This window comes from Strigops habroptila, chromosome 13 (assembly GCF_004027225.2).
Source record: "Strigops habroptila isolate Jane chromosome 13, bStrHab1.2.pri, whole genome shotgun sequence".
In the NCBI taxonomy this organism is placed as follows: domain Eukaryota; kingdom Metazoa; phylum Chordata; class Aves; order Psittaciformes; family Psittacidae; genus Strigops; species Strigops habroptila.
Genome location: NC_044289.2, coordinates 4,222,354 through 4,249,967, shown reverse-complemented (window position 1 = coordinate 4,249,967; position 27,614 = coordinate 4,222,354). Strand labels below are relative to the sequence as shown.

Sequence of the window (27,614 nt, the reverse complement as noted above, 5' to 3'; positions counted from 1 at the left end):
TCACCAGCACGCTGCCCGGCCTCACGGCCCTCACTGGCTGAGCTGTACGCTGCCCTCAGCCCTGCCGCAGCAAAGGGTCCAACACCACAGAGTAACTGCTTACACTGACCATTTCATGGGGTCATGCAGAGAACCCCCCAGTAGAGAGGCATGGGGGGTGCTGCCTGGTCAGTGCCCACTGTGGCTCCATGGCCAGGCCTCATAGTGGGGTCCAGGGCCATTGGAATAATCTCCTCAGGGAAGTGGTGGATTCCCCAGCACTGGACACTGTTAAGATTCAGCTGGACAGGGTGCTGGGACATCTAGTCTAGGTCATGCTTGTCTAGAAAGGTTGGACCACACGATCCTTGAGATCCCTTCCAACCTGGTATTCTGTGCTTCTATGATTCTATGCCCGCACTGGTCCTGTTCAGCTCCAAAGCCCGCCTTAGCACCCGTGGTGGTGGTGGCAGGACCGCCCCAGGCACCAGAACATGCCTTGGCCTGGGTCTGGGTCCGGGTCCGGGTCCGGGTCCGGGTCCGGGTCCCGGTCCGGCCCCGAGGACAAAGGGGACCTCTGGAACCCACCGTGGTACCGGGCGGGGGGGGCAGCTTTTGAGGACGGCCCAGGCTCCAGGGGGGATCCGAGGCCCGCCTCGCCGAGGAAAGGCGGATCCGCGGCGGGCCCATGGGGTTGCACCGCCCGGTTCCCTCACGCTCGCAGCGGCCAGGCCCAGGTGCGGCCCAGCCCGGCTCGCTCCGCCCCGCGCAGGCGGAGGCGCCGCCTCTACTTAAGGCGCGCACGGAGCGGCTGTTACCTCCTCCCTCGCCGGCTGCCGGAGCTCGCCAGCATGTCGGACAGGCTGCCCTACAAAGTGGGTGAGTGCGAGCCCCGCGGCCGGGGCAAGGGCAGTGCGCCGGGCCGGGCCTGGACCTGCTGCCGCGGCGCCGTGCGGGCCCGTGCCGGGAAGCCGCGGCTGGATGCGGCCGCAGGGGGAAGATGGCAGCAGCCCGCTGGCCGTGCCGCCGCGCAGGGCAGGCGGCCGCGTGTGCTCCCGGTCACCCGCAGGGAAGGAGCGGGGCTGGGGGGCTGTGACCGTCGGTCTGGAGCTGCCGGCCCTTCCTGCAGCGGCGCTTCCACCGGCGGTTCCGCTTTTCTCCTGCCCCGGGGCCCACGGCCTCTGCTCTGCCTCCCGCTCCGCTGGGACGGGCTTTCGCTCCGGAGGTGAAAGTGTGTTTGAATCTTGGGCCTGTGCTGCGCGCCTCCCGAAAGATTTTGGCGGGTGTTTTTGTAGACCTGAAACTCCACAGAGAGGAAAAAAACAACCCTAATTTTTCTGAAGAGTTGTGTGCTCTTTGAAGGCTAAATTAAGGGAGAAGAACATTAGCCTATAAGGCTGAGATTCATAACTCATTTACCCGGGAGGCTATGGATTAAATACTGCCAGGCTTATTTATTTATTTTTCTTTACGGAGCCCTTAAGAGGGGTGAGATTCAAGACATCCCCCTCCTGATACAGTTGTTTCCATGGCCCTTCCTCTGCCTCGGGTTTTTCCAATCCCCGCTTGGTGTAACGCTGAGCACCGGTCGGCTGAAGCGGAGGCAATAGCTTCAGTGGCCTCCAGGCTTCATTCAGGAGCAAAATGCAATTAGCTTGTCCGTATTAAACACGCAGTCTGACTCTGAGGTCTCGGTGTTCTTAAGTGCTTTCAAAGGCCTGTGTTCACCAGGTAGGTGAAAGAAAAGTATCTGACCATGTTTCTTAATGAAATGGTAAGTGTCTGACATGTCTGAAAGAGCCAACTGAGCAAGAGGGCCTCTGGGTGCTGGCTGATGCTGCAGAGTGCTGCATCTAGGCACTAGCTGTTTGACCCTTGCATTTTCAAGGCTGGAGTCAGACATCCATGATGAGCACAGTATTTTCTACTGCAAGTTAGCCTCTTGGAAGTCTTTTGTTCATTTTTTTCCTGGACTTTTCTGCTCCAGATCCTTTTTACAAAGCAGAAGTAGACTTGAAACTAAGGTAGTTATGGTGCCTTGAAAATGATTTTTGTGGGTCCAAGGGGGTAGGAACCCTGCAGCACAGCTCTTAAAAGGGGCAGCTGGGCTGGACTCAGCTCCTGGTGCGCTTGGCAGGGACTATGCTATCTGTGCTATAATGTGGGGGAGCTATTGCCATACCAGCAGCCCCTGCATGCATGTCTTAATGCTGTGGAAGTAAATCTCTAGGAGGTGTCAGTCCCTTGGGCAGTCTCTGCAAGGAGGAGCACTTAAGGCTGGGGCTTACCAAATTAACAGCCCTTGGGATGTCTGCACATTAGGTCAAGTTGATGAATATGCTTATACAGGAGCACAGTTTTTCCAGAGGGGCTGTTAAGTTTGCTCTAAACTTGTTTGAAAGCCCGTGTACCATAATGAAAAAGCAGGGAGTAACTGGAATAGGGTCTGTTTGCCCCAAGTCTGTCTGCCAGCTGTTGCTGGTTGTTCGGTTCAGCTGTTGCAGCCAATGCCTACCCACAAGAGTGTGAACAGATACCAGAGTCATGGCTATTTCAACTCTGACAGCTGTCCTTCTCTTGCAGCTGACATCAGCCTTGCAGACTGGGGTCGCAAGGCCATTGAGATTGCAGAGAATGAGATGCCGGGGCTGATGAAGATGCGGGAGATGTATGCTGCATCGAAGCCACTGAAAGGTGCACGTATCGCTGGTTGCCTTCACATGACTGTGCAGACAGCAGTTCTCATAGAGACCCTTATCAAGCTGGGAGCTGAGGTAAAGAGCCTCTGAGTTTCTCCTTTAGTGTGCTCTTAGATAATGCTCTGCCTGGGGCACTGCTTCTGCTTATATAAGTACCTTAGGGGATTTTGGCAAATGGCCGTACTTTTTGGAACAGACTGTGCTGCAGTCTCCAGGTAGATGGATTATGTCCTCTCTCCTTAAGCAAAAAGCTTGTCAACTGTTGTGCATACACCTCTGGTTTGTGGTATGTCTTCCCTCTGGACAAGCTACATTTTCATGAGTGGCTGTTCTGGGCTTTGCTGCTGGCTGCAGCAGCTCTGTGTACAGCACCCCGAGCAGCACATGCTGAAAGCTGCTTCCACACGGTTGTGTTGTGCTCGGGCAAATGTTGTTGTTGTTGCTGGTAATGCTGAATTTCAGTGACAGCCTCCAGCACAGATTAGCCTGTATTAAGAGCCACACTGTGCCCTGGTAAAGTCAGCAAAAAACTAATGAAGCTTCTGAAGAGCTCATACTGGCCCTTGAGCTGTGCAGGAAAACAACAGGGAGGCAGCGTGGCTCACTGATCGAGGGCTGGGGACTCCATTGACTTTGAATTTGTTGTGTTGACTCTGGACCAGTTACCCTGGTCCATATGAAAGACTGAGATACCTGTAAGCCATTTACTGTGTTGTGTCCTCTGCCCGGCCTGCTGACTGAAGTCCAGACATCCCTGCTGAATGTTCATTGTACAGGGCATGAGGAGAGCCAGGCATCTGAGCACAATTCACATAGCTCACATGCTGAGCAGCAGGGAGCTGACTTAAACTTGACGATGGATTATGTTAAGTATGTATGTGATCTGAAGCTCCTTCTGGAAGTTCAGCTGCCTGAACTCAGGCTGCCCAGAGATGCCCTATATGGGATCCCTCCCTGTGAATGTCTGAATGAGTTGAGCAGTGTCATGCTGATCAAAAGGCACTGGGGAAAGGGAACCTTTCTCTGTAGCAGCTAAGGCATTTCCTCAAAAAGTGGAGGGGTAGGTCTAGGCAGCATGCCAGGTCAGCCTGGGCAAGGCACATGCTGATGTGCAGGTGTTCTTCAGCCTGTTTAGAGCTGTTCCACAGTTGTAAATGATGCAGTACTGAAGGAGAGCTTTGTGGAGCTAGTCCTGGCTTTATTCCAGCTGTGTATGAAACTCTTGTCCCTCCACAGGATTTAAAAGAAACCAGTAGCCACTGAAATTCAGGAAGCTCCTTGCTGCCTCTGTTGGTTGCTGTGTCTTGGCATGGCTGGCCTGGGCAGAAGCTGTGTTCTTACTTGAATGTTGCCAACCTGTTTTATTCTGAGCACAATTCCCGATCAGTGTTGTGTGGGATTCATCGAAGTCATTCAGGGAAGTACCTGCAGAGATTTGGTTCGTCTAAGCATAAGTGCATAAGCATGGTTGTGCTTTTAAGATGTGTGCTGTCATGTTAGCTCTTTCCTTGTCCCAATGCTTGCATGTTAGTTTAGACTTTGACTTGAGTTTAGATTCAGCCTTGGGTCATCTGTTCTGCCAGAACTTTGGTGCCCAAGAGGGAGGAGTGAAACTCTGATGAAACCATGCCCTACAGAATGGCCATGTAGCATAGTTATCTTGGTATCTCTTTTTTGGTTAGGTTAGCAAAGATAGAATAAATACTCTTTCCCTCAGAGTGTTTAAGTTCTAAAATTGTGCTAAAAATGCATTGTCTTCATAAGCAGTGATGTAAATATTAGCTCTGAGCCTGTCAGATATGCCAGTTATTCTAGTGTCTATGCTGAGATCTGAGGATACAGTTGAAGTGGCCTATGTCTTGTGTCAAGTATTTGAAGTGTAACCAATAGACAGGTATTTTGTATGCTTTGAATGTCGTGACATCTGCACTGATATGGAAGGAGCTTAGAAAAACTCAGATGAGGAAGTGCAGCGCTTATGGTTATGAATCCATTTTTCCTGTGCTCCTTCCAGTTGTGTTTTCACTGACAAGTGTTTGTTGTGTAGGCTCAGATGAGGTACTTCCTACTGCAGCCCTTACTTTGAAGTGTCAATTATTGATAAAGTGGGATGAGTATCTGGAAACAGGCTGCAGGATTATGCCTTATTGCTCTCTCTCTCCTCAAGCTCTGTTACAAATAAACATGCAAAAACCTGCCAGTCAGCTGTGCAGTGAGAACTTGTGTGTGGCTCTGGGATGTGGTGGGGTTTGTGCCTGCTGGGGAGCTGCAGTAAGTATGCAGATACTTTTCAATGAAACTCAGCAATATGCTGTTGCTTTTCTAGGTGCCTGAGCCTAGTGTGGAAAATGCTTAGCTCAGCTGGAAAAGCTTCTATGACTGGAGCACAGAGAGGGAGGTGGGTGAGCATAATCTTGGGAGAATGCCTGTTTAATCAAGTGTAGTTTCAGCTGCATTTCTGACCCTTCTGAGTGCCAGCAGGTGTGTTCCTGCATGTCCATATAGCTCGGTGGACACTTGCTATGTGGCTGTTCTGAAAATCTGAACTTCATTGACCAAAACTTTCTAAAACCCACCCTACTGTGCACTTCCTGCAGATCTATAGCTGAATGTATGCTCTGGCTGCCTGGCAGAAGCTCTCATGAATAAGGAGATGGCTGAATATGCAGCACAGCTAAAGCTTCATTATATTCTCTCCTAAAGTGACATTATTTCCCCAGGCCTAGTCACATACTTGGTTTTCACTTAACTTTTCAGAGCTACTAAGAAAGGCAGGAACCTGCACTAATATGCCTTTCTGCTCTTGCTCCCTTTTCAACTGCTGTGTCTGGAAGAGAGTGCCTGATATCTCAGAACTTTGTTCATCAAACAAAGCTTCGGTTGTTTTCCAGGTACAATGGTCAAGCTGCAACATTTTCTCCACGCAGGACCATGCTGCAGCTGCTATTGCAAAAGCTGGTATCCCTGGTAAGTTTGCAATGTTCTAATTTGGCTCCAAGTTGGGGTGTACTGCCTGTTCTAGCTAAATCAAACTACAGAACAAGCTCTTCTGAACAAGCTTTGGGATAGAAGTAGCCCATCAAAAGCAGTGATTGTTACCAAACAGGACATTTTATTCAAGCTGCATTGCATCAGACTGTGTAGCACTCCTAACAGTGGCTGGTGTTGGGCTATGAAGGAGCCTGCCTGGATGTAACCAGCTTTAAGCCTGGTCATTAAGGTGATTGAATGGGCTTGGTAATTAAATGGATTGGTGTGTAGGTGTGTGTAGATGGTGGTGGTTGGTGCTTTCCAGCAAGCTTGGTGCTAAATAGGGGTTGGGGAAGGGATCTTAACTGTAGTGTGACATGTTACAGTGACAATGTCAATACTCAAGATACTTTTGGGCTAGATCTAGGCCAGCTGTGTTGCTGCCTAATATCCCTGAAGTACTTTATCAGGATGCTGCTGTTTTGTAACTGTCACCTTCCAATAAAGAGGCCTTACTTGTAGATACATTAAGCTGTCTGCTGTGTTACTCAGCTTAAGGACATGCAGTCCTCCTAGCTGTGTTCTGGGAACTGCATAGCCTGAGCCTGGATGTTTGCAGAGGTGAGATCTGATTTCTGGCAGCCTGGTTCTTTGCTTTGGGAGGTGTCTTTCATCTGTTATTATTAAATAGTGCCACAAGTCCTTCCCCAGCTGTGGTCCATTCTAAGGTAACAGAAGAAAGTGGTCCCTTCATTACTAGCTGCAGGTAACACCTCCTCTGCCTGTCTCTGGCATGTGATTTCAAAGGACCAAGTGGGACTCTAGATCTGATGTTAGGATATTGACTTTCTCACTGCTCTCAACACCCAAAACTCAACTGAAGAGCAGTTTACAGGTGGAGTGTTTGTCTAAGTTTTTGACCTCTCCCCTTGGTATCCTTGGTTTGTGAAACTTGCTCTTTTTGTTAATCCTGCACCTCACATGCTGAATTTACAAGACGTTGGAGGGCTGCTGATCCTTTGGATACAATATGAGATACTGATTTGCCCCTGCAGAATGGGCGATTGCATGATTGGCTCTTCATAGCTCAAGGTTGATTTTCTGTGTAAACAGTGGAAAACATGAGAATTTAGCCAAATGTTGGGCTATGTAAATCATGTGCCTAATACATGTTTGAATGGCTGAGTACCACTAAGGCTGAAGTATAGTATGAATCCAGTAGAAATGCCTGGAAAGGCAGAAATACTGCTAGATACAACATGCTAGTAGTTGCAGCATGTTGCTGGTGGTAGATGTACTGATGCAGAAATATGTTCTATTACAAGCAGACAAGGCATGGCAGCTTGGATTTTGGTGCTGTGCTGGAGAGTAGAGTTTGAAAGTTGCTGAAGAGTTTGGTGCTAAAGTTTAGTTCCTCTTTTCTGCTGTGCTAGAAAATGCTGTAGTTGTGTTTTCATTTGTCTATATAAATATATCCAGTGGCTATTTCTAATTCCTAGTAACATAGGCTGCATTAGAGGAGCAAGTGGGGTGTTGTGGGTATGCCTGGTATGATGTGCTTTGCCTTCTCCCCCTTAACATGGAAGAAGGGTAAGGAGAGCAGTGAAGCCTCAAAATTTGACCAAGTTTGTGCCCTGGAATAGAAAGCAATATGATTTCATTCCTGCTCATTCTGAGACCTTTTTCTCAATGCAAATGTCTCTTCTGGCCTGCAGGCACAGATAATAATCTGTCTGTCTGCTACGGAGAGCTGCTGCTGAAATCTTCCTTTGGCTGCTCTACCACATGCTGAGTAAGAAACTGGCTAATTGTGTGTGTTTGTTCCTGTGTAGTGTTTGCCTGGAAAGGGGAGACAGATGAGGAATATTTGTGGTGCATTGAGCAGACCCTGTACTTCAAGGATGGGCAGCCCCTCAACATGATTTTGGATGATGGTGGAGATCTTACCAATCTAGTTCATACCAAATACCCACAGCTCTTGAAAGGTGAGTGGTATTTTGCTTTGTCAGGCACAGTTCTGCTTGGGAGGCTGTTTAGGCAGTCTCTTTCTGTGGGTGGGGTAGAGACAGGCATGTGCAAACAGGCGATGAGTCTATGAAAACTGCTTACAGGCCAAGACCAAAACATCTTACCTGCAGGAGCTGCTTCCATCTCTGCTTTTTGGTATATAAGCTGCAGTGATCTGCCCTGGCCATCCTTCACAGTGCTCATGACATGTACCAGTGGTACAGCTGGCTTGCCAAGGCTTCCAGCCTTCCTGGAAATGGGCTGTGTTTTAGAATTGTTCAATGTCTGCTCGCAGTTAATATTTTTACCATTAATGCTTTTTCTTCATCATCATCTTAGTGCACCTCTGGATGAAGTCATGGCAACTTGTAACCTTTCTTGGAAAGGGAACAATTTTCTGCCTTATAAACTACACGGCATTGACTCATCCAGTTTGTCAGTCAAGATACTGATGGAGTCAGGGTTGGGGCACTTGCTTTAACTTTTCTTCAGTGTAAGTTAGTGAAACTAAAACCAGATCAATGTGGTGTTGCTGGCACATGTTTATGTGAAAGGATTTATGTGAATAGAATTTGGCATGACCTGCAGTAGCTGGTCTGTGCCTCCCAGACATGAAGCATGACTGCTTCTCCTGAGCTCTCTGTGTCCATCTGTGCTGCTGCAAGCTGGAGACACCTGGTGTTGTTAAAGGGCATGTTTGATCTGGGATGTGAAGGAAGTTGGGTGGTAGTATGGGATGGAGATTATTCTAATACAGTGGGGTGTACTAATATTCATTCTAGGTCCACAGAGGTGAGGTTGCTGTAGAAACCTGCTGGATCAGTGCTGATTCTTCCACTGCTTTAAGAGGAAGCTATGGGGGGAAATCTGAAGGCGGCAGCTCATGGATAGGCCTGTGTGAGGGGAAAAGTTTGGGGCTGCTCCCCATCCATGTGCTCATGTGCGTAGGGGCAGCAGGAAGAGAGCAAGCTGCTTCTGTGTGACAGGCCTCCCTTTCTCCTTCATCCTCAGCCTGGTGTCACTAGAAACCCAACAGTCAACATCTCTTAGTTGAACTGTAATGAGAGGTTTTCACTGGTGTCTGCTCAGCCATGCTGGGATCCTCTCTTCTGCCAAAGGCCTCCTCCTTCCTAGATTGCCTCTGTCTGATGTTCATGACCTCTTGTGTTCCTGCCATACCACAACTGATCATGCCTCCCTGTATTCCTGGCATTGTCAGAGGTCAAAACATGCATTTTCCCCATTCGTACTCTGTTTTGCAGAGTCGTTTCCTTGCCATGCACATGAAGCACCTCAATTGATGTCCCTGTTCTTGAGGGTCCTTGTGCTGAGCTCCTTTCACACTTCCATCCCTCCTGCTGTCTGCTGTTTTGTCCCCTGCAGCCCTTTGCTCCTTCTTGTCCGAGAGGGGACTGGTATAATATGGTGCAGCAGGGTAGTGGCTATTGAAGTGTCTCCTGTCCTGGCCATCTGTCTCTAGTCTGCTATTGATGATAAACATCCCTACTGCCTGGGGTTGCTTCCTAAATTCATGGGGCTGGCTCTTCTACTATATTTTTAGAGTCTAGTCAGGATGCCATACATGCCAGAATGTGTGCACTATCTGCCTTTAATTTAGTAAACTAATTAAAGACTGATCTCTCTGGAGTGTGACAGAACTTGATCTGTTCTACCTTCCAGTCTATTGCTCCTTGGAAACAGCAAAACTTCCAGAAGGGTGCCGCTGTGTAGAGTCTTGATCTCATTTAACGAAGCTCTGTGCTTAGCCCTTTGCTGCAAAGACTGCTTAAATGAAGCTGTGTAGCATCTGTTTTTATTATCTTGATGATAATAGAGGCTAATATATCCTAAGGGCTTGTGGTGATATTTGGCCTCTTTGGGTGAGAGGTAGGACAAGAGCAACATTAGAAGAGCACGCACAGTGTGTGGAAAGGCTGGATTGTGAGCGGAGGAGGCATTTTGGCATGCAGCATCTGATTTAAACAGTAGTTCAGTCCTAGTGTGCAACTAACAGTTGAAAATAGGGCTCATTCAAGCTTGCTTCTACTAGGAGATGTGTTAAATAGCTGTGTGGAAATGCTCAGCAAGCTTCCTCTCTCTCATCATGCCTGCTGTTAGAGGGCAGAATGGCCTTGTTACTATGGGCTTATTCCACTAAATTAAATGCCCTTAAAAGTAAGATAAAGGTAGGAGGGGGAAAACTAGAACTGAACAAAGGAGAAGGTCATCTGAACTTGTGCAAGGGAGGTCTCTGGCATCTGTGAAGACTGCTGTTGAGAAAAGATGGAGAAGATTGGATCATGTGTGATCCATTGATGCAAACTTGCTCATTGACCAGGTAAGAAATACAATGGAGCAAACTGCTTAGCAAGGCTTTTTCAATTTAATTCAACCTTTTCCTTACTGTAGGCCCTTCACAGTCTCTGAAGTCATTCTGGCACTGAAATTGAGTGGTGTAGGCAGGACTTTAGCACAGTTGCAAAGCAGTTTAGACCAGCTATAAATGTCACCTGGGGGCAGCAGGCAGGTGGTCTTCAGAGAAGGGAACTTGCTGGTGTGTGTGATGTGAGGTTCACTTAGCAGACTGTCTTTAAAATTGCAGTAAGCTTAGGAAAGTCAGCCTAGAGAGCTTTTGAAGGGTGAGTGTGTCTCCTGGTTGTCAGATAGACCCGGAGAGAGAGGGCAGGGTTTGAACTGGAGGTTTCTGCTGTGACCTCCCCCAGATTTCCTTTGTGTGGGAATGATTGTACTTGATCAAAGCAGTTGCACTGGGATTTTGATGCTTTTGGGTAACTTAACTACAGATGCTGTATTTAACTGTGCATGAGGCAATGTTCTTTAAACTGTCCTGTCCCCTCTAAGCAAGTCCTAACTGTGCTGAAGCCTGAATTTGTTCTCTCTTCAGGTAATCCTCTGGGAAGTGCAGGTACTGCAGGCTTGGGGTGAGGTGTGGGATGACAGACCTCTGGGGATAAATCAGCCTAATATTGAGCTCTGTTTCCTTCTAGTGTAGTTCATCTCATTTCCTTCTTGTGACACAGAGTGCCAGTGCTTCAACCTGGTGCTCTGGCTCTGAAACTCCATTAAGACTGGTACAAATTCTGGTTTGAAGTGTTCAAGACCAGGTTGGATGCGGCTTGGAGCAACCTGGTCTAATGGAAGGTGTCTCTGCCCATGGCTGACAGCTTTGATTGTCCTCTGGGCAAAGCCAGCGACTCAGCTGGAGCTGGTCTTGAGCTAGTCCCTTCCATTTTTCCAAAGAATATTTTGTCCTGCTCTTTTAATTGCCTTCTGGAAAAGAAACTGGTTTGAATTTCAAACTACTGCTTGCAGACCAAAATGAGGGTTCTTATCTCTTCCCTGCTTCCTGCAAAGGGTTTGTTAGGCCTCTGGAGTATGCTCCCAGTGCCTGGATGTGTTGGTTTGCAGTGGTGTTAACTCCAACTAAAGTGAATCCTTTTACTCTCCCCACAGGAATTAGAGGTATTTCAGAAGAGACAACCACTGGAGTTCACAACCTGTACAAGATGCAGGCCAATGGGACCCTGAAAGTGCCAGCTATCAATGTTAACGACTCTGTCACCAAGGTAATGCAGCTAGAGCCCTTCTGCTATGTTCTGCTGTCTGCCCAGTTTGGTGTGGGGCTGTCAGCATATCCATGCAAGTACTCCTTCTCTTGCTGAGCTATTCTTGATCTGGTACTGAACAGATTTTCACCATATCCTTGAAGTGAGCCTGTGATGTCTCTAATGGGAAGTGCCATGTTTTCAGAACATGAAGGGCTTTTTTTATACGTAAGGACATGCATTCTTCTACATCTCAATGTGGAAACACCTATAAAGATTATGGCTCGTGGGGTACAGTTACTATGGCAAGGGACATGTCCTCACTCTTGAGTAGCTTAAAGCCCACGGGTAGGTGGTGGATACCAGCTGGAAAAAGGTCTGGTATCTCTGAGCAGCAGTTGCAAAGGATGGGACAGGAGGTATTTATTCTGTTCTTAGATATATTACTGCTTCCTGAGACAAATCCTGGTGAATTTGGGGATGAGGGGGAATGGTGTTCAAAGTGCTGGTGCTTTTTGGATGCAGATGAATTACACTGGGAATTAGAGGTGTGCTTAAGGCCTTATGCATGTACATGCTTAAAGTCTAGTTGTTAAATCTATTTCAAGTTACCATACTAACATTATCCTGTTGGGCATGGCAGTTCTCACTGCCTGTTTGGCCTGCTTTCTCTGCAGTTTGCTACCTGAAGAGTATCTCCTTTCTGCTCACAAAGAGGCATCTGGCATTTTTTTCATAGCTAGTGGGCTGGAATGCACTTGATCATGGAGGAAGCTTTTTCTCTTTGCATCCTTTTCACCTAGATTTGTGCCTCCTGTGCAATAACTATTAATACGCCTTAGTAGATTTGGAAATTCAGATGTTTCTAAAAAAGCCTCTTGCGTGGATTTGGGTTAAGCTCACTTTATTCTAGTGCCAAACAAGTGCTTACTTTCAAGTGCTGTTTGTTATTTATCTAGTAAAAAATTGGTACTAACCACAGCTGTACATCTCCAGGAAGACATGCAACTGAGCTGACAAATTCTGCTCTCCTAATTAGATATTTATGCTGGTTGACAGGTTCCTATACTAGTATTTGGAGAGAGAAGGTAGGCAGCATCCGGTTCTGTTCTTCCCTCCTGCCACTCAAATGTATTTTTGGGTGGGACAGATGTCTGCATCTGGCACTCTGTTAACTTGTCTGCATGGGAATACACAGGCACCTGGAAGACTCTCATTGTAATTGGGGGATTTGGTGATGAGGAATCAAATCTGACCATGCTGTTTTCCTCTATAAGAAGGCTTATACGGCAAAGAAAATCTGCTGGAGGACTAGAAAAGAGCATTACCAACTGGCACTAGCTTGGAATTTTGAAGGACATGAGTTTTCTGGAAAAATCACAGGCACACTTGCCATTAAAAGACTTACAAGCACTGAGTCAGGAACTTCTAGGTCTGAAGTATAAGGGCAGGCTTTGAGACCAGAATTTTTGTTGTGAATGGTGAATATACCCCGTCTTGGGAAGTATAGCACAACTTTGGTAGCCAGGTGGTTTTAACTTCTTGGCTTCTGTAGCTCTTCAGATAATCACATCTGTTTATATAGCCCATCCTCGTGGTCGGAACAAAGGGCCCAAAGAGAAAAAGGGGCATTACAAAAATCAGTGCAGCAACATGCTTCTAAGTTTAGGACTGTGTTCAAGTGGAGTATTATTTGTCATTTGACTTAGCATAGGAACTTTGATTTGGAGGTCTGGCTGTTAAGCTCATGTGTTAATGTAACAGTAGGAGGATGTTCTGTGATGGGGCATTAGGAGATGAAGTCCAGGGGACCTTGGTTGCAGGGACCAGTGTTGTCATTGGCTCCTTCCTGGATTTTTCTAGATCTGAGCAGGCTGGCAGCGTTAGTGTAACTGTTCCTGGGAGAAGATGCTATTTTGATCTTCCTGGACTGCAGGAACCAATTTCTCATGGTTAATGTGGGCACCTTGCTGCTTCTGCAGGTGCATGTGTCTTGCAAAGATGATAATAAGTTGTCCAGATATTCTGCTGGCATTTTTTTTGCCTACCCGTGGCACTTGGTTCAGTTCATTGTCTGATAAACAGCAGCAGAGAACTGTGAACATCTGGTTAAGGTTAACGTCTAGTTAAGGAACTCAGACCTACCTGTGTACACAGCATCCTGGTTTGTACTACAAACATAAGTCAATTTTGTTTCTTTAAAGAATTTTTACTTGACTTTCATCAGTTCTGAAACTGCTCCTTTTTCTTCCTCAGAGCAAGTTCGATAACCTTTATGGTTGCAGAGAGTCCCTCATCGATGGCATCAAGCGTGCTACTGATGTCATGATTGCTGGGAAAGTGGCAGTTGTGGCAGGTTATGGTGATGTGGGCAAAGGCTGCGCTCAGGCCCTGCGGAGCTTTGGAGCCAGAGTCATCATCACTGAAATTGATCCCATCAACGCACTGCAGGCAGCCATGGAAGGTGAGAACTGGAGGAGATGTAGAAATTAATGCTTTTGACAGGGGTGTCTGTGTGTTGGTGTAGAGCAACAGCTGATAGTTGGCCAAGGAAGTTTTAGTGGGTTTCAGCCCTGTCCGTGTTGAGGTAGAAATGACTCCAGTTTAACTGTAGGAATTCTTTCCTGGCAGTTAGGGAAGGAATTTATTAGTGTAGGCCTTGAAGATGTGTTTGGAGTCAATGTTATAGAGGCTGTAGTGGGGTAGGGTCCCTATGTCATAACACAGTGAGCCTGCTTTAGAATGGGTTCGTTATCTTCAAGTTGTGTCACTCTGACCTCCAGCATGCATTAAGATACCATGCTCTCTGCCTTTTCAGCTGTGCTCATGGCATGCTCTGGAAGCTGTGCTCCTTCTCTTTGTGTGGGTGACCATGTACTTTTACTTAGTACCAGTTTATCCCATTTCTGTTCATACCTGGCTAGAACCTGCAGGTGTTGTGGGTGTACTTCCCTTTGCAGACTTGACCCCTGAATCTGAGTGCTGTGCCAGATACTACACCTGTGGACATAAGACATTGAATGTATAGATCTACAGATTGGAAATGGGTGAGGGATAGATATTTTCATGTTATGTTGGTATTTAGTAAGACAAGTATGCCTACTACTTTGCATCCTCCATAGGTCAGGTGTTGGCACAGACTTTTCTTGCTCATTCTTTCTCCATACTTTTCTACTTGAAATATTGTATCTCATTTTTTAATAAGTGCTGGTGCCGGATGGAGGAATAACATTTTCTCTTTTCAGGTTATGAAGTTACAACCATGGAGGAGGCCTGCAAAGAAGGCAATATCTTTGTTACCACCACTGGCTGCACTGACATTGTTCAGGGCAGGTATGGTCTATCCACTTGCTTTAGTGAAAGCGTACCTGTACAGTTAGATTGGTTTAAAATACAATCAAAACTTGAAAGCAGTATGGTGAGGGTTAGCACACACTGTCATTGCAGGACATCAGAATTTAGCATCTATTTTGTGAGAAATTGGGGCTTCGGTCTTTCAGTTCAGTTGGATGTTGCCATGTTGCAGTTGTTCCTGTGTTACAGCATGTGATGATGGGGAAACAAAAGGTATAGAGGGATAGATAGCTCTGATGCTCTTATTCTCCAGAAGCCTAAATTCTGTGTTAGGACAGCTAAATGTGAAGAGAGGAGGTAGATAAAGGTTGAAAGTGATTCCATCTGTGAGTGAGCATGTTTCAGTTTTGACCAATTACAATAGTTTTACTTTCCATACTGGGAAAATGTTTTCTCCTCAATAACCTCTTATGTCCCTGGGAAGTTTCCTTCCCTAGAAGCTGGAGAGTTTTTTTTTCCAGTAGAATTTGCATGCTTGCAAGATAACCAGACCCACACATCTTATAGGAGTCAAATGCAATCAGTGAGCACTTAGCATTTCTCCTTGAACAGAGCTATGGACCAGAGCATCTTCTTTTGCTGAAGGAGAAAATTTTTTTGTGCATTAACTTTTAGTGTAACTTTTTTTTTTTTGCAGGCACTTTGAGCAGATGAAGGATGATGCCATAGTGTGTAATATTGGCCATTTTGATGTGGAAGTTGATGCAAAATGGCTGAATGAAAACGCAGTAGAGGCGGTGAATGTTAAACCTCAGGTGAGACAGCCCTTGTGCAAGCTCTCCTGCTAGAAAACCAATAGCTACACAGTGTCTCTTTCCAGAAAGGGAGGTATTTCTCTGAAGGTACTTTGTGTTTCTAACTTTCTTGGAAGCCAGTGTTGCTCTGGGATGATCAGAATGGAGATTCTGCTCTTCCCTGATTAAACTGGAACAAGTTGCAGGACATATTCTTGTGTTGGTATTAACACAGTTAGTTCCAGCCAGTGCCCAAGTGTACAGCGTGTGGATGCATCTTTCTCCATGTGTTCCTACTTCCCTGGCAAACAGGAGCCTACCACTTAGTGGTGGCTGTGTAAACAATTAATTGGATCAAGTTGATTTGTTATAGGAAGTGAGCTTTGACATTTGGGGTATGATGAGGAGGTATGGAAATGTGCTTTCTTTGATAGCCCTGAGCTAAAACCAATGCCATAACTGAGTTTCAGAAAGCAAACTAGAACAGACTGTAGAGACCATATGAAACTTAAGAAGAGAGCACATAAGTTGCTTGGTGGCTGATCTGAATTTCTTCTCAAAGGTGCTTGCTCATGTACTGCTCTGCACCAGAATGATCTTGGTCTTAGTGCTGTGTGCCAGGACTAGAGTGAATCTCAGGGGAATTTTGGGATTCTGTCAAGGTTCTTAAGAATTCACACCTCTGTTTTCAAGGTGTTTTTTCAGTCAGATAGAAGCCTCAGGGAAGCCTGTCTGGAGCTCTGCCCAACTCAGGCTTCTCTTCAAAGACTTAGTGGCTTCATTTTAGAATCCTGTGTAGACCAGAAGTCTGTGTGTGGGCAGACAATGCCAGATGTGTTATGCTTCCTCAGCTTGCAGTTCCACCATGTATTTACTTCAAGGTATGGCTGTAGCTACATAGGTGTCCTCGGTTCAGCTGTAACAGTCATTTTTCTCCTCCTTAGTAGCTGGTGCAATGCTGTGTTTTTGGCTTTAGTCTGAGAACAACGCTGATAACACACTGCTGTTTTTAGTTGTTGCTAAGTAATGCTTACTCCGATCAAGGACTCTTCAGTCTCGTGCTCTGCCAGTGAGAAGGGGCACAGGAAGCTGGGAGGAAGCAGAGACAGGACACCTGACCCAAACTAGCCAAAGGGGTATTTCATACCACAGCATGTCGTGCCCAGTATAGAAACTGGGGGGAGTTACGCAGAAGGCCCAGGTTGCTGCTCGGGTTGGGCTGGGTATCAGTCGGCGGGTGGTGAGCAATTGTATTGTGCATCACTTGTGTTTATTGTTTTCTTTTCCTTTTCCCCTTTTAGTTTTATATTTTCTCCTCTTGTTATTTCCCTTATTATTATCATTGGTGGAAGCAGCAGTGGTTTTGTATTATACCTTAGTTACTGGACTGTTCTTATCTCAATCCATGGGATTTACATTCTTTCAATTCTCCTCCTCATCCCTCTGGGAGCTGGGCAGGGAAGAAAGGGGGGAGTGAGCCGAGCGGCTGTGTGGTTCTGAGTTACTGGCTGGGCTTAAACCACAACAATAAGGAAATGGGGATCTAAAATTTCAGCTTTTCAGCTATGTGTCAAAGCAGAGAAACTAAACTAAATCAAAACTGGTTTGTAACACCAGCTTTGAGGGAGAATATCACATAAAGCAAACCAGGCTTTGTCTGCCTTGGCATGGGACTTCTAGTTGACTTTTAAGGAGGGAGTATGCTTGCTGATAGCAGGATTCTGGGACAGGTTTTCTACTTTTTTAAAAACCCAAGCATATGTGCTTAGTAGATCTTAATCTGCTCTTCCAATTTTCATAACTTCCCTGTGGCTTATTGACTACCCACATCAAACCCTTACTAAACAGTTGAGAGTCTTTTCAGGATTGTGTTTGCTGTTGGGACGCTCTCCGTGGGCTCAACTTGAATATATAAAGTTATACCTTCAAGTTCTCACTATGTTCATGTCTGTTCTTGCTCGTGACTTTAGTGTGGAGCCGATTTCACCCAGCAGCTCTTGTCCTAGAGGAACCTGTAGCTAGCTGCTTGCTTTCTACTAGCTCAGGTTTTAAAACTAGAACTGAGACTGCTCAAAAAATAAATGTTGTTGAAGGCTAACTTGAATGCTAGTATGGTAACATACAAACTACCTGCACATGGCCATTCAATGTGGCTCCTAAAGTCCATGTGGAAAAATTGTGTCACTATTGGCAGAGGTAGTACTCACTTTTTCATTATATACTCTATCGAAGGAGCCAGCCTGTCACAGATGTATTGGGTACAGTGAGATGCAGTCTAGTCCAAGGTATGAAAGCTGTAACAAGTTTCTGGTTAAAACCAGAATATTACTTTTTCAAAAGGGTGGAATTGGGGTCAAGGTCATCCATGTGGTTTAATGTTGGAAACTTACCTGTTTGAAAGGAATCGGCTAAAGCTCGTAAAAGGTGAAGCTCTCACAACCCTGGGTGGACCACCTCTGTCTCTGCTTGATGCACAGATAGTGAAGCTGAGAGAATTTACTGAGGGAAATAGCATTTTACCCTTGGCCTGTTCTTGGACTTTTCCTTACCAATCTACTGGTTGCCACTGGAGATGGGGATTTACGTAGAGGTAAACCTCATCTTCCATGGCCATTGTGTGTTTGAAGCCTTGCTGAAGTGAGGATGACCTGCAAATGTGTACACTGCCAACCCCAATAAAAGCTGGTCTGATTCAGGTTAATCCTTGGGTTTTGCTGACTTCACCCAGTGAATCTGAAGCACTGTTAACTAGTTTGAGTCTCCAGTTGGACTCCTACTGGTGTACTTAATAGTATGTGCTGTGATAGATACCTATGCTGAAGCATACGTATATCCCTATGCTTCATTTTGTGTCTGTTTAGATTTGTTGTCCCTAAAAACTTCAGACCTGCACAACAAGGTGAGGAAGTACCTGCTGAGGAGGTATTATGTGAACAAGTTCTGCTGTGGAAAAGCTTCAGAATTCTTTTTCATTCTCTGTCCCTGATAGCCATGGTGGCTTGGCAGCTGAGCAGGAATGGACTAATACACGTCCTAAAAGCATACTTTTTCCTAAAGAGGGAGAGGCAGGAGTGGGAGGCAAAATGAGACTTTAGAGTTCCAAATTCCATGCTTGAAACAAATTAAAAGTAGAAATTTGCTGCAATTGCTTAGCTCTTCCAGGACATGTGTTAACTTTAGGTTTCAAAACAAGCTCCCAGGAGGTATCCTGCAGCTTCTGTCCCTCTCCACCTGCATGTGAATTCATCTGCATGTCTTGAAACCTTTCTCAGGGCAGCAGTGAAGAGTCATTATAATAATTGATAGACTTGCTCTTACACTGAAATCTGGGAAGGAAATTACCAGTTTGCTACTTACACCATTGCTGGTTTCTCAGTTTTGTTGCTCAGATTCATGAAAGGGATGCTTCTGTGGTTATCTCGTCCCTAGTCTTTTGGGGACCTCAGCGGGAGGCCAGGCCTGTGTTAAAAGGGTGAGATGTTGCACTTATCCTTCGAATAACGCGTGTTTTTCACATCAGTGTTCTGGGTGAAGTATCTTATGTTTTATAATACCAAGTACTAACTCTCCAAATACTTAAATTTTTACTCAGACCTTGTGGCTTTTTTCTATATCCTGCAGCGGGGGGAGGAATATAGGTCAAGAGCAAAAATCTCTAACCTCCTGTGAAGACGTCTGTCTCTTGATCAGAGGATCAGTACTGGAGCTGAGGGTTGCTAGACTTCAGCTAGAGGTACAGAGTAGTTGTGGAAGTGTCCCACATGGTAGTTTTCAGTACCATATGGTCTCCATTTACAAGCAGTGAGCTGGTGTAAGAAGTGTTTAATACTTGGGAAAGGAAGACATCTTACTGTGCCATTCTGACTCATCTGTTGCTTTCAAAGTACAGTTGAGGAGGAAATAGTGCTGAAAAGCTGGCAGGTTGTTTTGAATATGGGTTTGCACTGCAGCCCTCTGCAGCTGTGCTCTGGTACTAGGGACTGATGTGTAGCGCAAGCTCAGCTCTAGGGGGGAAGGAAAGGTCAGGGTGGGATCAATGAACTTTGCCTCTGAAAATAAATTATTTGTGTATCGTGGTGTGGAGGGAAGTGCAAAGCAGCCAGAAGGTCCAGAGCAGCTAAATGCTGATGGGGAAAGGGAGGAGGCATTTGTCTAAGTGTGGAGATGAACTTAATGCTTGGATAACTTGAATTCTACTTCTGTAGCAATTTCTTGAGCTTATGAATCAGCCTGTTTATCTGCCCGTAAGTGAGATGTGTTTCCACAGTACTGACTTAAGCCTCTGGTGGTACCACTACTATTTGGTATTTATTTCTGTGGGAATACATTAATTTGTATTTTTTGTGTCACCCTGTGCATTGGTTGAGTCATGTCAGGAGCTGCTGAAGGTATGTGATTCCCTGCCCAAGCCAGCAGCTGGCCAGGTGCAAGTTGTATGGATATTATATGGATATAACATTTTGACACCTAAACCTCCCAGACTTTAAAACTGAAATGCTACTCAACTGCTACCTTGTAAATAAAATATTAAATATAATATTGTAGCTGTTCTCAGGGTTTTTAGTGTTCTGCTTTATGGGTGCTTCCTTCTTTGTTTCATTTCTTCCTCTCATAATCCTACAATATCCATATGGTATTTTTTTGGTGGACTGAGCATTGTCACTGGTGGCCCACAGCGGGGAACCATCCACAAGAAATATTGCAACTGCTCAGTGGAGAGCATGCTTACTAACTCTACTTTGCTGTACTGCCCTTGGACAGGAGAAATTAAGAATGTTATTTGGGACTTCTGTTTGGGGTGGTTGCTGTCAGCATCTGCTGAAAAAACAATTTGTGTTATGAACCCAAGAAACAGAAACAGTGCTGTGATTGCAGCATTGCTAGGGAAGACAGCTGGAGGCAGAGACCTGCTCTGAAGGCAAAATACCTGTTCGGTAAAATGGTTTTTATTGGTTTACTTATTACATCTCTGCTAAGGACCTGTACAAAGATGGGCTTTTCAGAAGACAGTACTGTTACAAGTAAAGCTTCATCCCACATGGCTTTTAACTTACAGGCCAAAGCTTTAAGACTAAAGTTGAGTGCTAGGTGTTTTGCTTCGCATTAAATAACTTTGATAAGACTAAAAGTATAAATACAGCTGTGGGGAGGAACCCTTTTAAGTATTTCACAGTTGCTCTTCTATGACAGCATAAGTGATCTGAAGCATTAACCTTTGTCCAGGTTGGTTGTTGACTGTCTTTTAAGTCTTTCCAAAGGTTTGCTTTACTCCCATGTGGTTGGTGTGACATGACCAATAAATACCAATGAGTACTGAATTTTCTTGTAACTTATAGCCCATATTCATGCTTGATTCTGGGCTTTAATATTGTAACCTTGTACAGGGATGAAGACAGGGGAGAAAAGAGCTAGTGACTGGTGCAGATGAGAAGCAGAGTTAACTTTAACATTGAAGGAGCCTAATCTGGCCCAGACAATTGAGGTACATATTAAGTGACATTACTTCATGAACTGTGTGAGATTCTTATATAGCCGAAGACCCTTCTCCTTAGCTCATCTGAGACTCGATTCTCTGTGCAGAGTCCTGTTGTCCCCAGCATAGCTTGAAAATTAGTCTGAGTGGAGGACCATGTCTTTGGCCCCCTGACAGCAAAAGGGGGGTGCAGCAGAAGCTAGGATAGCTGTTTGTTATACTGTAAAGCATTGGCCTTTTGAGAGTGGGAAGAGTTACAGGGGAGGAGTTTCAGCAGGCTGAGGACTCTGGCTCTTACCCGTGTGTGAGATGCAAAGGCTCTGGACTGTTTGCCTCTGACGTGTTCCCTCTTCTCTCTTGTCTTTCCACACCAGTTGTTACAATTAGGCATATATGAGCTGCATTCTACTGCTAGCAGCATGCTCCCTGCCACAGCTATCTGAGAACACATGTGGAAAGGCCCCAAGAACTAGGTAACTGGTTCAATATGAAAAGCAGATGCTAAAATTCATGTGCAAAGTCCAGAATAGCTGTGAGGTCACAAACATTGGTGGGAAATTGAGGAATGGGTGTCTCAATTGTAATCAAGTCTGTATTGCAAGCCTACTGCTGAACTGGAAGAAAGCCCACAAAGCTTTGCATGATTTAAAATGCTCTTTTTTACACTGACCTAGCACTGCTCTTTCTTTTTCCCACCCAGGTGGATCGCTATACACTGAGGAATGGCCGTCACATTATACTGCTAGCAGAGGGCCGACTGGTCAACTTGGGCTGTGCCATGGGTCACCCCAGCTTTGTTATGAGCAACTCCTTCACCAACCAGGTGCTGGCACAGATCGAGCTGTGGACCAATAGTGACAAATATGCTGTTGGAGTCCATTTCCTGCCAAAGAAGGTGAGTTAGAATAGCAGGAAGATGCAAGCTTGTAAGGAAGTCAACTTCAGATGTGATCACATACATTTGTTTTGGTTTTGATTGAGTTCATTTTCCTACTGAATGCTGTTGCAAGGAGCTTTTGTCGCTTGGCAGATGCTTGGCTTTGGTCATGCTGAGTCTGCAGAGGGCTGGTTTTTGTGGCTTATGTGTTGTGCAGAACTGCAGCTTGTCTGTCCTGTCATAGGAATGTCCAGTCACTTTTTGGCTTGACCTGGGGCTCTTTCCAAAGGTGCTGGGAAGCCCTGTGCTGTTTCAGGGTAGTAAGGAGCTTCTCCTAACCAACTTATTCCTCCTGCTGAATGTCAGTATTCACAGCAAGCTTTCACATGCCCATCCAGCAGCAAAGTCTAGTGGGGCAGAGTTGAAGCTGGAATGAAACTAGGAATCGCTTTTGCTGGATTCCATTTGCACCTGAGCAGAGCTTATCAGAACCCAGTCCTACTACCATCACAAAATATTAATGACAGATTCCTTCAGGTTTCCCTTTAAACTTGTCTTGGCATTCTTTGTTCTTGGAAAAATCTGGACATGTCATAACTCACAAATTCCTTTTAGAAAATGAACTTGGTTTTAATTTTCCAAAAGAGCCTGAGAATTTGAGATCATCATTAAAAAAGATGCTGGAGTTCAGTTCCACTGCCTTTGAAATGAAACCACGTGTGAGATTAAATGTGGAAAATACTTTTCATTTGGGAAGTGGATGTGTATATTTGGGCTTACTTATGGAGTGCTTGCTGAAGGACTTAAGCTTCCAAAATCATGTTAATGAAAGCATGCCAGAAATACAGTATAGGAGTTGATCAGCAAGCTGACACATCAGCTTCAAAGGAAAAGTTTTGTTCACAGTTGTCTTGAAAATAATAGTCCAGTGCTAATAAAATGTGGCTACATACTTTTCCTGAATAACAATTTTTTAGTGTACTTGAACTGGAAATGAGAAATAATGCCCAGATCAGTTACATAGAAATGGAGTTGCATGTCAGTGAAGCATATGGCAGTGATCTCTTCAGGTTCACGTACTGTGACAATGTGCTCTTTTTACCCTCTGCTCTCCATAGAGAATTTCAAAGAATAGAAGATTTACCTTGTCAGAATCAACTAAAGATGGGCAGAAGAGCTTTCCCTGAGAATTTTCTGGCTAGTATCTTTCCTTGTTCTGCATAGTAGGTTTGAGGTCCAAATGTAAAATTTAAGAATTACTAAGTATCCTATATTGCACTTTTTTTTTGACTGCAAGAATATTGCTTTGATGGTAAGCTGTTACAGACATGCACATGTTTCTGCCATGTGTGTTCCTGGAAACCCAGGTGAACTGTTCTGCCCATGGTCTTGGCGCTGAATCTGTGCATCATCATACTCAGCTATCTGGTTTTAAGGTTGGAGTGTGTTGTGGTTTAACACAGCCAGCAACTAAGCACCACACAGCTGCTTGCTCACCCCCTGGATGGGGAGGAGAATTGAAAGAATGTAGGTTGAGATAAGAATAGTTTAAATAACTGAAGTACAATATAATAATACTACTAATAAGGTAAATAAGGGGAGAGAATATAAAACTAAGAAGGGGAAAGGAAAACAATAAACACAAGTGATGCACAATACAGTTGCTCACCAGTGGCTGACAGATACCCAGCCCAACCTGAGCAGCAATAGGCTCCTCCCAGCCAACTGCCCCAGTGTCTATACTGGGTATGATGAGCTGTGGTATGGAATTATCCCTTTGGCTAGTTGAGGTCAGGTGTTCTGTCTCTGCTCCCTCCTGGCTTCTTGTGCCCCTCCTCCCTGGCAGAGCATGAGACTGAGAAGTCCTTGATCGGGGTAAGTATTACTTAGCAACAACTAAAACATTGGTGTGTTATTTGCATTGTTCTCAGAGTAAAGCCAAAACACAGCACTGCACCAGCTACTAGGAAGGAAATTATCCCAGGCAAAACCAGGACAGAATGTCAGCTTACTTTCATCTAAATTTGTGTAGCTTTTCATCTAAATCTTGAAGGCCCCAAGCTGAAGCTGCTGTGAAACAACTTCTCTCTGCTGCACTTTGAGAACCTGATCTGGGAAATGTCAGAGACTCAACTCCTTTTCAACTGGGTGTAGTTTGTCTTAAACTTGCTGGAAATACACTTACCAGATCATTACATGTCACTCTAGTCAACCAGATATGCATTCAATTTTTAACCCTCTTTTTGTGTGGCAGGATCTGCTAAGTTTAAGGACTTGTTTCCATTCTAAACACAGTCTTTCCAGTTGGCTTTTTCTTTTGCGATTTTCCTGACTCCAATGTATTGTTCAGTAGCTTTCATGGTTCACTTCCATGTTGTTCAACCACTTGATCTTATGTTTTTAATTTTGTCTTGTACATCTTTGGCTGTGTTGGAACTGCCAACCTCTCTTGAACACCATATTACTTACTATGAGCAGGTTGATCTGCAGTGAATTACACTGTATAATGGTACTCTGCACAGATGTATCTGGTTTATTGCAATGGGATTATTTCAAGGTAGTTGCTTGTTACCACACTCCCTTTGAGTGGAAAATCTAGGACTACTTATTGAATCATTTAGGACATGCTGGTTCACACAAGCTGAAGATCTTGCCCTTGATTGTATTGTAGATGTATTGCCCTTCAAATATATTGCAACCTTTCACATGTATTTAACTAGTATAGGGGAAATACTGCTAGTCTTTCCTGTGCTGCTGGAATTTAGACTTACCTTCTCTGTTTCCTTAGCAATGATTACTTTGCAGGAATTACAAGTGGTGGTAAAACTTATCCTTCGATTGTAGCAGCACTTGATCTCTTCTTAGGGCTGTCCTTTCTATCTTTGAATATCCTTTATGGCTCTTACATTCCCTGCTGACATAGCAGGTAGTTTGCTATTCTAGTGTTTTTTGGACTCTCATGTACCTATCTCCTGTAACACTTAACTGTCTTGTAACTTTTCACATTTTTTCCATCCTTTAAGTTTGCATGTCTGCCTTGCACATGTGGAGTAAAGTATATCAACATTTCTGAGCCTATGTCCTACAGCCAACCTTGGCTTTTTCCTTAACGGAAGACAGTGCCAGTAGATAACTAGCATTCTTGCTGAATTAGTGATTATGGAATGAATTACTTAATACATGTACTCCTAAGATGGGGATATCTGGAAAGGTGATGCATTTTTTTCCAGTATTAGAACTTACAGAATCATAGAATAGTTTGGGTTGAAGGGACCTTAAAGCTCACCCAGTTCCAACCCCCTGCCATGGGCAGGGACACCTTCCACTAGAGCAGGTTGCTCCAAGCCCCTGTGTCCAACCTGGCCTTGAACACTGCCAGGGATGGGGCAGCCACAGCTTCTCTGGGAAAAGTCTGTGCCAGCGCCTCAGCACCCTCACAGGGAAGAACAACTTCCTTATGTCTAATCTCAGTCTCCCCTCTGTCAGGTTAAAGTCATTCCCTCTTGTCCTGTTCCTACAGACCCTTGTCAGAAGCCCCATATTAGGACATCCCATAGAACATGAAGTACTCAGAAATCCCAGAAATTATTTTTAAGTATTTTTAGATACCCCCCTCCAGGTTTCTTGTTGCTCCCTTTATGCACTGGGAGCTGCTCTAAGGTCTCCCCTTCAGGAGCCTTCTCTTCTCCAGGCTGCCCCAGCCCAGCTCTCTCAGCCTGGCTCCAGAGCAGAGCTGCTCCAGCCCTCGCAGCAGCTCCGGGGCCTCCTCTGGCCTCGCTCCAGCAGCTCCACATCCCTCTTGTGCTGTTGCCCCAGAGCTGGATCAGGACTGCAGGGGGGGTCTCCCCAGAGCGCAGCAGAGGGGCAGGATCCCCTCCCTGGCCTGCTGCTCACGCTCTGGGGTTGCAGCCCAGCACACTGGGGGGTTCTGGTCTCAAGCACACACTGAAGCTGGGTCATGGGGAGCTTTTGATCAACCAACCCCCTGCCAAGTCCTTATCTAAAATTGTAGGATGATAGCCTAGTGTGTTGAGGTGCCTTCATATTGGAAACATGACTGGGGCTTTACCATTCTACCAAACTAGATATTCTTGTCTCTGAACAGATTATCTGTGCTCTTTACTTGTTGGATGGATGTGATTGTGTTAATGAGATAAAAATGGACTTGATTGAGTCTCTGTCTCACTTTAAGCTTAACTTGACTCCCCGAAAAGCTTGTGCCTTTTCCATCTGAATGCAGTTCTGTGCTGAAAGCAGATACCTCTGCGCTTAAGCAGGTGAGGTACGTTGGCCAGAAAAGAGCTGTCCGACTGTTCATCTATGTCACTTGAAGTCCTCCATGGGGCTGTTACTGATTTTTCACGTTCTTGTCTCACTATTGACCATGACTTCCTGAACTAATTTGTTCTGCTAATATTGTCATCTCAATGTTTTGTTTTCCAGCTGGATGAAGCTGTGGCTGCTGCTCATCTGGATAAACTGTGTGTGAAGCTGACGAAGCTGAGTGACAAACAGGCCAAATACCTAGGCTTATCAAGAGATGGGCCATTCAAGCCAGACCACTACAGATACTGAGCAGGTGGCACTACCCGAAGACCAAAGCAGGGATACAACCTTCCAAAGCTCGTGTGTGCTGGGCTTCTGAAACAAGCCCTTTGCCATTATCCTCTCAGTGCTGCAGAACCTCTCCCCTTACCAAGGGAGCTTCAGGGCCTTATTTGTTCAAGAGGATCACTCTGACTCTTGGAATTGAATTGGTTACTTGGCTAATGTTATTGTGAAAAGGATCCTATACAACTTTTATTGGCTTTTAATATCCCAGTAAGGGGAGCAGGACAGAAGATTGCTAAATGAAAATGTGTAGTCTTGTCAAATATGTGACAACCTCTAGACTGGCCAACCAGTAAGATGCGGAATGGTTTCTACAGGGAGATGCTTTCTGATGTGCCCTGCTCAAATTAGGTGCATCCTTAACATTAGGAGGCTGGCAGTGTCAGGGTTCTCTTCACAAAGGTGCCCTAACTGAAGTGCATGTTGTGAATCTGGAGGAAGTAGGGAGGAGTGTAGGTTGTTTGGTCCCCTGTCAAATCAGCTTAACCTCCTACTTGGAGATTAGAACTGGAGGGTTTGGGGTTTTTTTTCTGGGTTAATTTACTCCATCAGTTTTGGTTAGAACAATGACCTATGCTTCTTCCATACCAACTTGAAGAGGGGTGAGGCAAGAGTTACTTTTTTTTTTTTAGCAGCCTTCTAGTGTGTTGTGAATGGCTGAGAAGCCGCTGAGGGGATGGTTAGGGTTAGGGACCTTGTTCAATTCTCTGGAGACACCAGCAGCACACTTCTACCCCCAAGTTGATTTTTGTTTTTCTTTTGAGTTGTCATGTCTGCTGTATCTTGTTTGTCACTGACTCAAAAGTGCTTTTATTAAAGATCTGACTGTGGCCTGATTTGGCTTGTATAGTGAGATGCTTTGGGTTTTGCCATGGATCTGTGTGATCCTTAAGCTACTGAAAATATTTAATGTATCTACATGGGGTTTCCTCCAGGCGAAAGCCAGTGCTGTGGCTAGCCTGCATCATATATGTGAGCTGGGAAAAGCTGCTCCTCAGGTTACTTAAATATTTGAGGGCTTGAATCTTACAGGAAAAACACTCTTCCCCCTCTCACCACACACCTCAATATGTCATGAAAGTCCTCTAGTGACACAGTTCAGCAGTGAGTAATATACAGGAGGCTTCCTCTGTTAATAGATGTAAGAAGATGAAAGGTTTGGTATGATAAAGCATGCTTCAAGTGCTCCGAGATTCATTCATCCAGGCACCGGGTGTGATGTCAGTGAGCAATTAAAACCGATGGTGTAGAGTATGAACTGCTGGAGGAAGAAAAAGGAGGATTAGTACACAAGGTGTTAATCTGGATGCAACATTTTTTCATTGCTTTTTTTTGTATTGACCT

At 45.2% G+C, this 27,614-nt stretch overlaps 1 protein-coding gene across 1 annotated transcript; it reads left to right on the top strand.

The window, feature by feature from the left end:
• The first annotated feature begins 744 nt into the window (after positions 1 to 744).
• Positions 745 to 27,106, top strand: AHCY (adenosylhomocysteinase). Its single transcript, XM_030503329.1, has 10 exons — positions 745 to 858; positions 2,563 to 2,753; positions 5,570 to 5,645; positions 7,481 to 7,633; positions 11,130 to 11,242; positions 13,478 to 13,685; positions 14,467 to 14,554; positions 15,213 to 15,330; positions 21,483 to 21,677; positions 26,103 to 27,106. Exons 1-10 carry the CDS (start codon positions 831 to 833, stop codon positions 26,232 to 26,234), a joined length of 1,302 nt encoding a protein of 433 aa, XP_030359189.1. The 5' UTR covers positions 745 to 830; the 3' UTR covers positions 26,235 to 27,106.
• Positions 27,107 to 27,614: the final 508 nt, after the last annotated feature.

Excerpts from the sequence above, each read along its gene's own strand:
- AHCY (XM_030503329.1), top strand. The coding sequence starts at position 831 with ATGTCGGACAGGCTGCCCTACAAAGTGG. Across the intron at positions 2,754-5,569 it reads TTATCAAGCTGGGAGCTGAG|GTACAATGGTCAAGCTGCAA; the intron begins GTAAAGAGCCTC and ends GTTGTTTTCCAG. Across the intron at positions 21,678-26,102 it reads TCCATTTCCTGCCAAAGAAG|CTGGATGAAGCTGTGGCTGC; the intron begins GTGAGTTAGAAT and ends TTTGTTTTCCAG.